This window comes from Pinus tabuliformis, chromosome 8, assembly GCF_031772625.1.
Source record: "Pinus tabuliformis cultivar Carrire ecotype Pingquan chromosome 8, CPIR1, whole genome shotgun sequence".
Classification (NCBI taxonomy): domain Eukaryota; kingdom Viridiplantae; phylum Streptophyta; class Pinopsida; order Pinales; family Pinaceae; genus Pinus; species Pinus tabuliformis.
This window is the reverse complement of record NC_142294.1, coordinates 1,042,592,461-1,042,609,554: the sequence shown is the minus strand read 5'-3', so window position 1 is coordinate 1,042,609,554 and position 17,094 is coordinate 1,042,592,461. Positions and strand designations below refer to the sequence as shown.

Genomic DNA, 17,094 nt, shown 5'->3' with positions numbered 1-17,094 from the left:
AGGCCTTTCTTATGGGACAACGAAGTTTCTTCTGGGCAGTGCGAAGTTAGGGTAGCAAAGTTTCTTCTGGGAAAGCGAAGAAGAGGTTTCTTTAGAGGCATGTAGCTGCCACATCTCTTCTCAGAGATAAGCTACCATCGCCCTAGCTGGTTTATTTCCATTGCTGTTTGTAAGCATATTTCAATGTTTTACATTAATGAAATGAAGTATTATTTCTGCTGCATCTCTGTGTTTATGGTTATCTCTGTAATTTATTGCGTTCCTGTTTAAATCCGGATCAACATCACAAGCAATTATCAAGCAGAGAAATTGTTAACTTTGAATGCCCTAGATTTCAATGTTGTGAAAAGCGCGAGCGGGATTAAATCGGCGCCGGGAATGAAGCGGAAAAAATCGGAAAAATCGGGAAAAAAGCGGAAAAAAGCGGGAAAAAAGCGTTTGGTACAAAAATATTCATTTTTTTCATTTTTTTTCAATTTTTTTAATATCTAAACCATCTACAACATAAAATAAATACATTGACACATAAATATGATAAAAAAACTAATATATAAGATGTTTAATATCATTTCTAGCGCTAAAATCACACATAACATTGAATCATGTCCTGAATAGTAAGTCCTGACTCCTGAGTCCCAGCTCAGCCTCAAAATATCAACAAAAAATATGATAATGTATCTCATCATGTCATAATGTCATAGACTCATATACAATAAAATGAAAGTCTAATCCTATTGATTTCCTCTGCCCCTCTTGCGAGAAAATGTCACAGCTTTCCCTTTCCCTCTAGATGTAGATGCTGGTGCCTGTGCTGGTGGAAATGGCAGTGGAGTCTGATGTGCTCTAGAAGCTGAAGAACTAGAAGTATGAGCTACAGGAGGTAGACCACTGGTGGCAGTGGTAGCCCGGGTAGGCGGTGTCACCTCCTCCTCCTGCTCCTGCTCCTCCTCCTCCCCCTCCTCCTGCTCCTCCTCCCCCTCCACTACATCCTGCACTAACCAATCATCAACAGAATCCATGAGAGGCCTCTCGGCCTCAACCCTCCATGCAACAGTGGTGTCAATCCCATCCAATGAGATGGCATCCACATCAGGTGTCCTCTCAAGTTGCCTCACCCACAATCGAAGATTGTAGTAGACGTAGACCATGTCATTAAGTCGTTGGGACTCCAACCTGTACAAAGATTATGAAATAATAATTAATAATTAATATTATAAAAAAATATTGTTTAATGAATTCAAAAATTTATTTGGAAATTTGCAATATTTTAAATGTTTAAGTGTTAACCTGTTGCGCTTCTTGTTGTGTATTTTTTCAAATACACTCCAGTTGCGCTCACATCCTGAGGAGTTGCATGTTTGGCTGAGGATGCGTACGGCAAGCTTTTGCAAAAGGGGTACTTTGCCACCATACATCTTCCACCATGCATCTACAACAAAATTACAAATAAAATTTTAAATAAACATAAGAAAAAAATGGAATTTGAAGAGACAATGAAATTTGAAACAAAGTTACAAACTAAAAAATACCTGGCATTTTAATCGTCCTATCAGTGACAGCCATCTCAAAGCCAAATGTGCCACCTGCCATCTTATATGTCTCAATTTGTTTAGAGATCTCTATACGTTGTTCTGGAGATCGCACCATCTTCTGGACACAGGATAAGAATCCATCCATGATCTTAGCATCAAAATCAAATCCACATGCATAAGAAAATGCAGGGTTCAGGAAAAGCCCAGCATCATGAATGGGACGATGGAGTGTGTTGTTCCATCGCTCATCAATCACTCCCCATAGAAGGAGTTGTTTCTGAAACCCATCATCTCCCTTATCATCATAGTAGGCCCGAATGGCTTCTTTGGTCCTGTCCATGGCTTCATACAAATAGCCCACTGCGGGCTTCTCACCATCAACCAACCGAAGAACCTTTACCAAAGGTTCAGTAACGGCTCGCACCTCCTGCACTCCTGCCCAGAAGTCTTCCTGGTATGAAACTAGTCTGCATACGGCCTCTCCTTCTGGTTTGCGGCTCATTGACATAGCACGCCACTCCTCTGAAAGAAACATTCTCTTCACATCCCACATAGAATTCACGAGGGATTGAAGAGATATGAAACTTGTGGCAAACCGTGTAATGGCGGGGCGCACCAACTCTTTGTTGTTGGTGAATTTTCTCATCAAGCTAAGCACAAATGTATGATTATATATAAATTTTGTGATGCTTTTTGATGAGTCAACAATATCTTTGACAAAGGGAATTTTCCCTATGTCCTCTAAACATCAAATCAATACAATGGGCAGCACAAGGTGTCCAAAATAAAGTAGGATGCCTGTCCATAAGCATTCTACCAGCAGCAACATAATTTGCAGCATTGTCCGTTATGACTTGGACAACATGTTGTTCACCCACCTCCAAAATAAACACATCCAGCAAATCACATAAAGTTCTTGCATCTTTGATTTGATGAGATGCATCAACAGATTTGATAAACATAGTCCCCTTGGGACAACTAACCAAGAAGTTTATAAGGGTTCTCTCCTTTTGGTCAGTCCAACCATCTGACATAAAAGTGCATCCTGTTTGTGCCCATGATGCCCTAAAATCCTCCAATCTTTGGGTGCAGTCACGCTTTTCATCTTGAAGAATCCGACCTCTGAAATCATGATAAGAAGGAATTTTGTACCCCGGGCCAACACTGGCAATAGCATCAACAGTAGGTTGGAAAAATGGATTATTCCTTACAATGCTGAAAGGAATATCACTCCAGAGGAGAAATTTTGCCATCAACCTGTCAGCTTGTTCTTTTTCAGTTCTTTTTAGCATTGAACCGATAGATGGTTGTGAACCAGGTGTGGTTCGAGGAACAAAAAATGATGATGCAGCTACCGGATTGACTGATGCTGCAGTAGAACCAGTGCCACTTGGCCCACTTCCTTCAGCTGACCTTTTTAGTTGCCTTTTGAGTTCTTCTTTGGCCTCTCTAGTGTGCTCTAATTCTCCCAATGCTCTCATGGCTCTTTGGATAAGTTCAGGATTTGTATTTATACAGGGCCCCACATCATGTCCAGAAATTTGTGCAAGGTGAAACTTCAACCTGTACACCCCCCCGCGTATCTCCTTTCCACACAACTTGCAATTCAAGTTTTGTCTATCATTCGGAGCTTTAGGTTCACCATATTCCCAGAAAGGATCCAATTTCCTTGGCATGTTTGTTTTGAATTTTGAATTTGCAAACCTATGGGAAAATAAGGATTAAGAAATAGGAATTTAGGATTACAATTTAGCATTTACAAAATTACAAGTTACAAATTTCCAGAATCCAAAGTTCCAAACCCAAGTTACCCAACCAAATGGCAAATGCCAAAAACAATGAAAAAACATAAACAATGTTTAAAAAAAATGAAAATAAAATAAAATTGGGTCCTATAGTCATACCAATTTACCCATCCCAAATCAATGAAAAAATACAAAAAATTCTTTAAAAACAATGAAAACAAAAGGAAAATGGTGCCCATATGAAGCTTCCCAACCAAAAACAATGAAAAGCAATGTTTTTAAACAAGGAAAACAAAAAAAAATTAATCCACATACCGTTTTTATGGAGAAATTGGTGGTCTCCTCTTGAATTTGTCCTACAAGCACTTAGATTTGCTCACAAACCCTCTAGCTGCTCTCTCCAAGACGTTCTCCTCCTACGCGTGCCCACAGTCCAAATGAACAAAAAAAAATCAAAAATCGGATTATAAAACCCGCTGCCCTGACAGCCTGTGCTTTTTTCGGAAAAAATCGCCAAAAAAAATTTAGCCGCTTTTTTCCCATAAAACGCGCGATTAAATCGCCTTAGGGAAAAAGCGCGATTTAATCACGCTTTTAACAACACTGCTAGATTTCTCAACAGGATCCTCATAAAGTAATCCACTTTATCATGAGTTAAAAGATGGTAGTGTAAGGATAAGTGAAGGGGGTTGCCCCTTAAGATAATACCATCTTTAACATTTCCTTGATCATGGTTAAATTGCAAAAATGAGGGTGGCCTTTTGATAATGGTCTTGCCTACTCATAAAGATTTTGTCACCACGACAATGAAAAGTGGTATCTCCTAGCCAAAGTCGTAGAAGAGGGGCCCACGTGCTACACCTTTCATAATGCCAAAGACCATATTGAACTAGGGTCATACATGTCACACTTGATCCATTAGCTGCTATTATAAGTGAGATATATAAGTGTTAGGTGAGGCTAACCTTGAGCTACATATACCAATAATACACCACATCGTTAAGGATTATTTCACACAGACAAATGTATATGAATCAATGAAACAGGAATCACCGATTTTGGCGATTAATCGCGAGTCATAGTCTGGTCAGCGGTGAAAAGATCCGATTTGAAACTCTGGCGATTTACCCGATTATTGCCGGTTTCCCGAGTCCCGCCAGATTTCAGTTCCGCGTCCCGCCATATTTCTGTTTAGGTTTACGGGGTTCAGAACTTCAGGTTGTCGTTATTATTAATATATCTTACCTGACGCGCAGACTCGCACAACCATTCCAGTTCCACACAGCCGCAGACGCTGCTGAGACAGACGCTGCAGAGAAGCGGCATTCCAGATAGACGGGCAGAGAAGAGTCAAGACCCGAATAGTTTTCACTTTATTGAAAAGTCCAACGATTTTTCTCATGGAGATAAACTCTTCCCAAACGTGACAATAGGAAAACCCTCTGGGTCGTATGGATCCAATGTCATACTCGAGTTATTATCAGCGCAACGGACATTTTATTATCAGCACAGAGGACATTTCAGAGTGAGCTTTTTTGTTTCAACAGAAAAAACATAACATCCTTCATTTAAGTGAGCTTTACCTTGAATTATTCTCTCTTAATTGAATAGCTTTCTGAAAGGTCCAACGATTTTTCTCCTAGAGATAAACTCTTCCAAGCACGTGGCATTAGAAAACCATGAGTGGTATACATGCCAGTGGACATCTTATTACGTAAATATTTATTAGTAAAGAATATTCGAAATTTAAAAAAAATCAGAAAAATAATTATACCTGCGTTTACATTCCAGTGATTACGCTTCATAAAAGAAAATCCAAATAATGAGACTGTTTCCATCGGTGCACATCGTCTCTAAATCTCAAAAAAAATATCAAATAACGAACTAAAAAACAAATACATAGAAATATTAAAAAACAAAACAAAACTACAAACAAAATAAAATATTAATAATATATTTATAAATCATTTTAAATATAAATATAAATAATTTTAAATACAAATATAAAATATTTTATTTTAAATAACCTAAATCATTTTAAAATAAGTCTCAAACTTATCAATAAAAAATAAATGAAAGAGATAAATTTAAAAGCTAAAAGGATATACCATATCGATATATATTTTTTTTAAATGTAAATTTAATTTGTTTTAGATGAAGTAAATCCCTTGCAAGTGAAAAAATAAAATTACTGAATAAATTTAAAAACTAAAATAATATTATATACATTAATTTAAAAACTAAAAAAATAACAAATAATCTAATTTAAAAGCTAAAAATATATACCATAACCATACATATATGTTCTTTAAAATGTAAATTTAATTGAACAGCAACAACCTCGGGTATGTGCATCGTTTCAATGTCTCATGATAATGACAGGTTTGGATCATTCACCAATCGACCTTGAAGAGATAGATTTGCAAACTACAAATGCGGCAGACTGGGTCCAATTAGAGGAGGCTCCTCTTTTAAGCCTTCATGACTTGGAGAACTTAGAGTCAAGCAAGCGAAGGAGTGGGAGGAATATCGCTTCTAGTTCTCACTCTTAAGAGTCTTAGACTCTTAGTTACTGATTTTTTTCTGATTAGTATTCAGTTTTTTGTAAACTTTTAGAAGCATATGCTTCTGGTTCTATGTAGTCACTGGGTAGGACTCAGGGGTCAAGGCTCAGTGCTTTGGATCATGTTTGGACTCATAACATATATGAGATACTTATTCATTCATGATATTTTGGACATCTATTGATATTATGCATTGTTTGGGCATGCCTTTACTGAATATTAATGAAAAATGTTTTTTTCTAATTCAATATATGTGTATATTTTTATTTAATGAATTCAGCGGTTTTTTGCCGATTTTTTCCCGATCCGATTAAAACTCTTCACTCTTTTGCCTCGCCGATTTATTGCCGATTCCGAGTCTGGTAACATTGATATGAATATTTGATATTATTACCTTTTGGGTTTATTATGTGATAATTTCCTGTTTGGCAAGATTTGATGTGCAGGTCATCATCATTCTTGTACTTGGGAGTTATGCTTCCCCATTTTATTTAGTTTATTCAGCATTCTTGGGCTCTGTTGGGTGATTTGGAACATCACACATTCTAGCTCTCGTTTGATACATGCTAGGATGGAAATCAGTCCTGGAACAGGAATAGCTTATCCCGTCCCTTTTACGTTGTAATAAAGATTAAAAACGAAGTACATCCAGCCTCTTGAAAGAGGCCAAGTTAATATGGAACTTGCTGTGGACTTTCCTATGTCGAAGTTGAAAGAAATCAACTTTCAGGGACTCTCCTATGGTGAGACTGCTGAAATCAATCTCTAAATCAATGTTGAATTCCTACAGTTCACTGATATGATATTTTATGAAAGACAAGTACAATGTACATTGGTGGAGAGAGAATGCTTAACTTACAGAGGAACACGTATTTTGGTGCTTTCTGCATTCTGATGTCATTTACTGTTTCAAATTGCACTTTCATTGGTGATGACCCATCAAATCCCACTATGAGAGGACCTATCTCTCTATATGTTCCCATGCAAGAAATCATTGGATATGATTGGACTAGTTTATTTTTCTCTCTGATCTGTAATTTGCTGCAAAATCTAACTAAGGTGATCCGTAGGGGTTGCAAGTGCGATGATAAGGTGATTCATCACATATGATACTTGGCTTCTAATCATTTTCATTTCTGTAGGTTAGAATTACTTGTCTTGCATGGCTTGTAAAAGAGATCCTATTAGTACATTGTACCATCCATGTCTTTGAGATTGTATTGTCTCACCTACTTGTTTCTATGTAAATTTTAGTAAATAAAGGGCATCTACTGAAAACCAATTGATGTTGCTAAGTGCTAGGAAATTGATAATGGTTAAGTTTTGTCTATCTAATGAGTTGGAAATTTTTTGATGCAGGTAGCGGATGTTACACATGCATTGCAGCAGCCAGCTGGTAGAAAGGTGTTTTATAACTTTAGCTTTTTTTCTTTTTTTTTTCTTTTTGTACGAAAGGGATGCTAATATATAAAATGCTGGAAAGTAGAAGGTAACACTCTAGTAAAAGTGGTGCTTTAAACAAGAAATAATCATACCTATGAAAGCTAAGAAAAGTAAGAGAGAAATGAAATTGAATTTCTTTTGAGTAGTAGTTGGAGCATGTTTGTTGGACTGTGCAAACCAGAATAAAAGAATAAGCGTGAATTGCTATATCATTAAAGATGATTCAAATACACATACAATATTATGACCATTGGATTCAACTTCCAAGGTCTTTTGGACTCCTGTAACTATTCACATTCCACACCATAACCCTAACGGATTAGGTGTCCAACATTCTCCCCCTTAATTCGAAGTGGTGTATGTGAGTCCACGATGAGAGCTGAAATACAAGAGTGTATGGCAGCCAATGGCTGGATGTGCTCTCTGAAATGGTGGTTTAAGGAAGACCACAAACCAAATGAGGTAGCAAAAGTTGAAGTTTTTTGCCAGTGGTGGTTTAAGGCTAGCCACCAACTCTGAAACTTGGCTTGAAGCAGTCCTTGGAACAATTCCGAATCTGGGTAGAAGCTGAAGTCTTCTGTGAAGTGGAAGTGCTCCCTGATGATGGTTTAAAGATAACCACAAACTGTTGAAAATGGTGGTTTGAAGTTGACCACAAACTGTTAGAACTTGGCTCTAAGGCTCTACGGTTCGCGGAACATTTCTAAATCTGGCAAGAAGCTGCTGTCTTCTGTGAAATGGAAGTGCTCCTTGATGACCACAAATTCTTGAAATTGTGTTTTGAAGTTGACCACAAGCTGTTGGAACTTGGCTCCAATGCTTAACTATTCTCGGAACATTTCCATTCTGGCAAAATGATGTTGTCTTCTACTGATTGGAAGCGCTCACAGATGGAGATTTAAAGATAAATGCTAACTGATATCGATTTGAGGATGATCACAAACTGAATCACACTCATATCTTTGATTCTTGTTTAGGATTGAGGCTCTAGGTTTGGTTGTTGCTCAGGTTCACTTGTACATGCTTGATTGATAGGGCTTGAAGGCTTGAAGCCTCAGCATCAATTAGTTATATCAATCTCCTCTTGTCAGATAAAAGACTAGTATCTTTCCAAAATGCTGACATGGATGAAGATTAGAAACCATGATTCTCCATGTGGCCAACTCTATGATGGTGTAGGCTCCACTCCTCAAAAGTAGCCCATGTACAAAAACCAAACAACTTTTTTGCCATCCAAATAAATGGAGGAAACTAACAACAATTCCTCAACTACAGAACACACACTTTCCTGCCATGCGAGAAAAGAGAAAGCATCGTATGTCGGTCATAGGTATAGTTTGGTTCCATCGAGCGGATGCTCGACTTCCTTCTTCGTTCTCCCACGATAGTTCCTTTAGCAACTTGCCCTTAGTTTCAAGTACAAAAAATGTAAAAAGCAATCCCTGTTGAAATATGTAACTAGGTTCGGTCTTCATAATGACATGTGTAATGGTTTTACTTTTATGTAATTGATGTAAGAAAAATAAAATTATTTCTGTTATACTTGAACCATGGGTTTCATGCTCAAGGAATTTTATTTTTATATAGATCAAGCTCCCATTGTGAGCTATTAGGGTTGGTCATTAAGTCATAAAGTCAATTGAGTCTTTGTCATGTATGAGAGACCCTTTTAGGGCATGTTACATATTTATTTTAACCATTATAAGAGTCAAAAGACCCTCCAAGACCTTGTCACAAGTACTCAAACAAGTCGGCCTTCCAAAGAAGATATAGATCATTCTAGGAGATGTCGGCCTAGGCATGAGGACAAGTCAACTTATTTACATGGGCAGGTCACTATATAAAGGAGGACTCAACCTCACTTGGTAGTCAATGAATCAAGCATCCACATTAAGGAAAAGAATTGTGAGTAAGAGGAAGAAAGGAGCCTCTCATCTAGCGAAGAGAAGGAGATCAAGATCGAAGGAAGAGCAAAGTAATCATAGGTCTATTTTGGGCTAATTCTATTCATACGTGCAAGGAAACTAGGGTTTCCCTATCTGCTGCAAGTCCAAACTACAGTCATCTCAAGAGGGCTGAAACAAGGCAAGAAAGGAAGCTACATTGAAGGCCGAAGTCACAAGAAGTCAGCCCTAGTCAAGTGAAGGAAAAGGAAGGCTAAAGTAGCCCTAATTTGGTCACACGTGGGAAATTGTAGTCACCTACAGGAAGCCGAAAGTTGCAGAGAAAGAGGCCAAGAATTTCAGACTTAAGTTGTTGAGCCAAGGGTTAGTGAAGAAGGAGAAAGTGTAGCATCTTCAAGAAGTAATTGACTTTGACTTGAAGAAAGAATTGACTTGGTCTTGTAGGGGTAGTTGGTCAAGGGTCTTGGTCTTGGAATTCATTAATTGAAAATTCTATAAGAAGAAGAATTCAGTGGGGTTTCCTCTCAAGGTTGGAGAGGTTTTGGCCTTGGTTGATAGCCTACATCTTGTGTCCTTTGTCTATTTGTTATTTATGGTTTGGTAGTTGTTTGATGGTAGAAAACATTAATGTAATCAAGTAAAAGAAAGAAGTGAAGTAAAAATACATCACAAGCAGTTATCATTACTAGAGAAATCACCTCATCACTTTGCCCTAGATTTCTCAACATGGTATCAGAGCTAAGGTGACAAGTGAAGGAAGGGCAGCTCAATAAAGGACACTCAAGCACTCAAGGATCAAAGTTCTAGAAGGGCATCAAGGGCATCAAAGCATCAAGAAGATCCTTTCATTGAAGGAAGTATCAATACCCTAGCTTGCTCAAGGAAAGAGTCTACACTTGAAGCATTTTTGGAACCTCGCTCAAATCTTCATCTCAAGAAAGAAGACCTCAATAGATCCTACCTCTACAAAAATTCAAGAAGACCTACAAGCGAAGCATCTTGAAGTCTACTCATCCAAGGGAAGCTAGAAGAAAGGAGTTGTTATCATCATCGAAGATTCAAGGTGATCTCCCTCTCTTTGGGTCAAGGATCATTTTGAAGGAAGACATCTTCTTCAAGAAGAAATCTTCATTGACTAAAGATCAAGAAGGCAACAAATTGAAGATATTGTCATCAAGGAGTATCTTCTCAAGTAAGTAATTTTATGTCTACATTTGAATTAGTCAAAATGTCTTTTTGCAAGGAGAGCAACAAGTTGGTTGGGTCAGTTAACTTTCTAGCATGGAAGAAGAGGACTGATTTGATCCTCATAGAAAATGAAGTTGTGGAACATGTTAAGGGCTCAATAACTAAACCTCCAAAGGAAGAAGCTCAAGCACTTGCAAAGTACATGAAAGGGGAAGTAAGGGCTCAAAGGATTCTCATTGAGTCCATCAAGGATCCCCTCATACCCTATGTATCAAAGTTGGAAACGACTAAAGAGATATATGACAAGCTGGTGGAACTATTCTCCGTGAGTACTGCTGGAGAAGTAATATCACTAAGACAAGAACTCTACAAAATGAAGATATCCAAGGAAGAAGGAATAGCCTCATATTTTATGAGGGTGTCAGAAATAAGAGACCAACTCCAAGAGTTGGGAGAAATAATGTCTGACAGGGAAATGACTACCATAGTGCTCAATGCACTACCAAAGGAATGAGGAAACTTCACATCAAGCATCTATGGAAAGAAGGAAGCTACTCTATTCAATGAACTATGGTCATTATGCAAAATCGAAGAAACTAGGCTGAAGGCAAAAATTGATGTAGGATCAAGTGAACAAGCACAAGCATTTGCTACCATGACTAAAAGAAAAGGGAAGTCTAGGAAGGTTGGTCCTTAGAAAAAGAAGAAGAATATGGCCAAGGTTCAATGTTATGGCTATCATGAGTATGGGCACTATAAAAGAGATTGTCCAAAATTCAAGAAGGACAACAAAAAAAGAGGAAGGGAAGAAGCCCATATCACTGAAGAAGTGGAAGAAGATGAAAAGAAGAAGTCCAAAAGGAAGAAGTAAGAGATCTCTACTATGACTGAGATGATCTTCTTCACCAAGTTCTTTTCAAGTCTTTGTTTTTTAGTTCTTGTAATAGCTATCATGGTGCGAATCATTAGAAGCACCATAAGATGCCTCATGTTAGGAGCTGGCATCATAAATGAAGCAAGAGGTCGAGACATCATAAGAAGCTTGCAAAAGTGCTGAAGTAGAAGTCTATGACAGTCGCCTATAGTGAAAAGAAGCTCTTGTTAACCTCAGTAGTAGCATAAGTAGTACTTATGGATAGAAGAAATTCATCTAGTATAGAGATCGTCATACACCATAAGAAGCATTTGCAGGATGAGGATAATCAAGATCCTTTGTTGAATCTTCATTGGAAGATTCACCTATTGAAAAAGGAAAATGCCTCATGGGAATTCCACCTTGTGAGGGATTCATGGGATGATGGTATGATGACAGGAGAGTGAAGCAGGTCAAGATGATTGAAGAACTTTCAATCTAGGAAGCTGCTGAAGGAAGTCTAGATGATCAAAAAGGAAGAAATGAGGTATGTATGCATGTGTTTAATGTATTGAGTCATGTCATCATATAGTTGCAGGAAGCATGGATGGATACTCTACCTCATGAGTATGATCAAAGGAAAGGGATCTCTTTCGTTGAAAAGATGCATGAAGGCATGATTCACATATTGACAAAGATGAAATCAACATAATATGTCCTCATATGGAGTATGAGGTGGTTGATTATGAAGATGGAACTAAGGATGAAAGTTCTTGGGGTCAATATGTGAAGAAAGGAAGAAGAGATCGTGAAAAATGCAACTATGGCTGCATGGAAAAGGAAATCAACATCTGATGACTAGAAGAATTGACCGTGACATCTCCATGGAAAAGGTATGAAGACTCTGATGAAGTCTGGAAAAGAAGGAGACCCTTGACATTTAATATCATTTTGGAGACATGTCAATGTGTATGTAGGATGTTGATGATGTAAACAAACAAATGTCATGATGAAAAGACCATCACAAAGGTAATGTTAATTTGACGTTCATTTTTGAAAAATATATGGATGGGCTAATATAGGGCTACCAAAGGAAGAGGTGTGGATGTCACCTACAACTAGTACTCATGTGATGGATGAAATATCTTGAAGGAAACATGATGTGAAGAAGGTAGCAAGGTATGAAGGAAGGCCATATATGAACTAGTGGATCACTTTTCGATGAAAGAAAGGATGACATGACTGACATGATTCATGAATGAAAGTGATGGATGGTCTATGCCCTACGAAGAAGTCCCAATGATGAAGGCTCCATATCAAGGAAGATGAAATTCATGACATCGAAAGAGGGAGCCCTACAAGCAGCTGATTGTTCCATGATCTCTACCTAAAGAGTTGCTAGAAGCAAGTCCTTGGTTAAGAGGGAGCTTGGGTACATTCCTTTGTAGGAATGGGTACATTCCTTCATTGGAATGGATGTATCCCCCTTGGTTAAGAGGGAGAGATAGATACCTCATTCTTGTCTTCACTTGGGAAGAAAGAATGGAGGATTGGGTAAACATTTGGTATCCAATACTCTTTGAGGATGTGGTAGGGCATCCAAGATAAGAGTAGTCACAGAGGACCAATATTTTATTTCAAGATTGGGAATCCAAGATAAGAATAGTCTTGGTGGAACATACTCTGAGAGAACCTGGGGAGGGAATGTTTTGAGAGAGACAATGATGATGGTGTGTATTAATCATTGGTCTCGCTAGCATTGTGCTCTGATCTTGTGGAGAGATAGATCTGTTAGTCAAGGCCTTGCTACGTGAAAATGCTGAATGATATGATGCCAAACAGATGGGTTACCAATTTGACTTTTCTTATGAGAATTCTTTAGATTGAGAATGTCCAAGTATCTTGTATGGATTATGAATACCTCCCTAGTTAAGAGGGAGTGTTGAAATATGTAACTAGGTTTGATCTTCATAATGACATGTGTAATGATGATTTTATGTAATTGATGTAAAAAAAAAAAAATTTATTTCTGTTTTACTTGAGTCATGGGTTTCATGCTCAAGGAATTTTATTTTTATATAGATCAAGCTCCCATTGTGAGCTCTTAGGATTGGTCATTAAGTCATAAAGTCAATTGAGTCTTTGTCATGTATGAGAGACCCTTCTAGGGCATGTTACATATTTATTTGAGTCATTATAAGAGTCAAAAGACCCTCCAAGACCTTGTCACAAGTACTCAAACAAGTCGGCCTTCCAAAGAAGATATAGATCATTCTAGAAGGAGATGTCGGCCTAGGCATGAGGACAAGTCGGCTTATTTACATGGGCAGATCACTATATAAAGGACTCAGCCTCACTTGGTAGTCAATGAATAAAGCATCCACATCAAGGAAAAGAAGTTTGAGTAAGAGGAAGAAAGGAAACTCTCATCTAGCAAAGAGACGGAGATCAAGATTGAAGGAAGAGCGAAGTAATTGCATGTCTGTTTTGGGCTAATTCTGTTCACATGTGCAAGGAAACTATGATGATGGTGGAAAACACCCAAGCCTAGCATGCTCTGATAAAATTGTTGGACTGTGCGGGCTAGAAAAAGGAATAAGTGTGAATTGCTATTTCATTAAAGATGATACAAATGCAAACACAATATTATGACCATTGGATTCAAATTCCAAGGTCTTTTGGACTCCCCGTAACTGTTCACGTTCCACAGCATAACTCTAATGGATTAGGTGACCAACAATCTTGTAGTCTATATGTTTGATGATACAGTGAATAGTTTATTGCAACCATGTAATGAATGTATCCATAGTGAAGTAGTAGAACAAAAACTACTGTATATGGCATGTCTTTTAGTTACATTTACAGTTTTTTGGTCACATGTGGAAATTAATAAAGTTTCATTTATAAGTCATAAAACAGATGCGGCAAACAGAAAAACTAGTATTATAAATTTTCCTGTTTTTAAAAAATGAAAATTCTATATATGCAACATTACTCTGCTTTTGAAAACAGCATCCAGGGAGCTATGGCTTTCAGAGTACAGAATATGAACGTTAATAAGACATGAATTTGGAAGGCGGAGTAGGGCAGATGCCAGTATAGCTATTGAAATACAATTTAAGCAAGGGTTGATCACTTTAAAAATTGTTAATTACTGTGGCATATGCATGATGAATGCATATCTCAATATGCTCTTCACTGATCTTATATAATTTTGCTTTATGAGAAACAGTTGGGGCACGCATGTTATCTCTTCAAAATTTTTGCCAATGCTTTCTTGTCTGAGACGTGCATTATGAGCTCTATAAATTTTCAGCAATTCATCAACAAGTTTTGCACATTATTTGTCTTTTAATTAAAAGTATATCTTAAAAATCACTAGTCAAAAGCCATGGTACATCAAGAAATTTTTTGAAAATAGATATTGACAGCTTCAGTTGCACTTTTACTGATGGTATATATGAGATGCTTCTACAACAATTTTATAACTCAATAAATCTATTACAACAAGATGTATAGATGAGAATCTTACAATCCTCAGGCCTCATCTCTGAAATATGAACGAAAACAGAACAGGTAATTAAGTTCTCTTTATCACTGTAGTTGTAGCAGGTGCTTTTCTTCTTGTTCTTTACATTCTTCCATTTATCTTCCGCCAAAAGTGGTCCTAATAGGTCCTATTATCCGCCAAAAGTGGGTAACCCCATAGGAGAACCTTGTAGAAGGGTACCCTACAAGGCCTTGTAGACGGGTAGCCTACAAGGCAGTCACTAGACCAAGTGACAACAATAGGGTAGTGGCCACTGTCACCACAACTATTACCCCCTGCTCTTTATGGATTTTCACCAATAGGAGGAGTTCCAATATATAGGTCACCTAAGAGGTATTCTAGGCTTGATGGTACAAGGTGACACAAATAGGCTTTTAAGGGATGACACAACTTAGGTACAAGGCTCAAGCAATGAAGAAGAGGCAATTCACTTCCCTTAGAGAGGCCAAACTAGGGCACATTAGACCCACGGTTTGGGTAATAGCATGGAAAATGGAATGAAACCTTCAAGAAGCCCTCGAGTTGAAGCTTAACCAAACTAGGGCTTCTTCTAGGGAAAAATAACTAGGGAAAGAGAAACTATGGAGAAAAATGGATGAATTGACCACCAAGGAGGTTGATTTTGAGGCAACCTAATAAATCCTTCTTGTTGAATCCTTCCTCACCAAGAGATTCCTCTCCCAAACAATTTCACTCCAATTCCTAATCAAGCCGCTTATCCTAAAGAGGGTCAATTTTAAGAAGAGAGAGAATATGAAATTCAATTTATGGATAAAATTTGACTTGATCACCAATTAGATAAGGTCAATGCCTCATCCTTAGGTTGATGGAGACTATGGATGCTTAAGATTAGCTAATCCTTTCAAAGGAGTCCTAGCAACAAAACCCTAACTGTTACCTTTATGAGGGAGCAATATTCACTTGAGAGAGCTAATTAAAAGATTCACCAAGGGGATTGTCGTTCACATATTATACATGAGTAATGCATGCAATGATGATACCTAGATTCTATATAATTTATCTTCAATAATAATGGTGCAATAGAGAAACCCTAGATCAATCAATACATTCCATCCATTAAACATAAAATCATAACTTTTTTCAATAACAAATCTCACTTGCAAGATAACATGCGTGTACAATCCTTTCGTTGATCCAAGATAACTTCTCCAAGGACAATAGTATAGCTCCAATAGCAAAATGCTCCATAGATCACATCTCTCTGAAGTACAAGAGGGCCAAAATTCTCTAAGAAAGGGCAAATAAATCCAAGTGATGATGATTGAAATGAAAAGTCCTCTCCTCTACTTCTATGAGGAGGATGAGTCATAATATTAGCCTAAAAGCCCTTACTAACAAGTTATATCCCAAGAAACCCTTGGGTTACAAGCCAACTCACTAGCTTTTGATGAAAAGTGCAAAACAAGCCCATACATGTGAGCCATTAGCTTTCTAGGGCTGATGTCATGCATAAAATAGGCTCTAAATGCCATGTGTTGGTGGTACAGGGTGCCAAGTGTGATTTGGTAACACGTAAAAACCATTATTTAAAGTTTGGCCTTCAATTCAACCTTAATGGCTCTTTGTGGTTCCAATATCCAACTAGGGCACCACAAAGTGCTCTCCATGGGTCTCCAATTGCTCATAATGTCCATCTTTGCTCCAACATTGAGGACTTTCCAGGTGCTACTAGCCCTCCAAAGTCTCTGAAGGTGAGACCATCCTCATCTGGGCCTTGAATTAGATGCCATCCTTCATATGGTGCTAAGGCCGGCCTAGGGGCATGATGGGTCCAGGTGCGTCATCCTAAAGAATCATCAAATCTAATGCAAAGTGGTAGAGCTTACTGGGTGCAGGAAGTGCCCAAGGTCATGTGTGATGTGTTGTTGTTGCTAGGAGGCCCAAGGCTCGAAATCTATAATATCCCCAATTTTGTGAGCATGAGAATTTTGCCCAATTTTGGTAATGTTAATTAAAAGGGGCAACTAGTATTTTGGAGAAAGGTGGCAAGTGTTATTTTATTGTAGATTGGCGACAAATTATTATTTTATTAAAATGGTGGAAAAAGTAACTAAGGGGAAAATGCCCCCAACCAATAAAATAATATTAAAAGGAGTCTAGAAGGATGCAGAGAAAATATAAGAGGAGGAACTCATTTTGTGGATCATCTTTTGACTATTACAACACTTCATCTTCTCTTGGAGTTGTTTAGCACAAGCGTAGAGTCTTGTTTAGCACAGGAATTCCAGGTGGAATTCCACCCAATCTTCAGAGGACTTCGAGTGCCTCCGTAGTTGGGAATTCAGAGAGTCTAT

General features: G+C 37.9%; 1 protein-coding gene across 3 annotated transcripts in view; it reads left to right on the top strand.

The window, feature by feature from the left end:
* LOC149238917 (2-dehydro-3-deoxyphosphooctonate aldolase 1-like) overlaps nucleotides 1-17,094 on the top strand; it is a 459,022-nt gene that overhangs the window by 336,440 nt on the left and 105,488 nt on the right. For 2 of the 3 annotated variants that reach the window (XM_089373240.1, XM_089373238.1), the window contains exon 9: nucleotides 7,201-7,245. The exons of the other annotated variant lie outside the window; for it this stretch is intronic. In XM_089373240.1, the coding sequence (XP_089229366.1) occupies nucleotides 7,201-7,245 (45 nt within the window). The remainder of the gene's footprint in view (nucleotides 1-7,200; nucleotides 7,246-17,094) is intronic. 3 annotated transcript variants of the gene reach the window in all.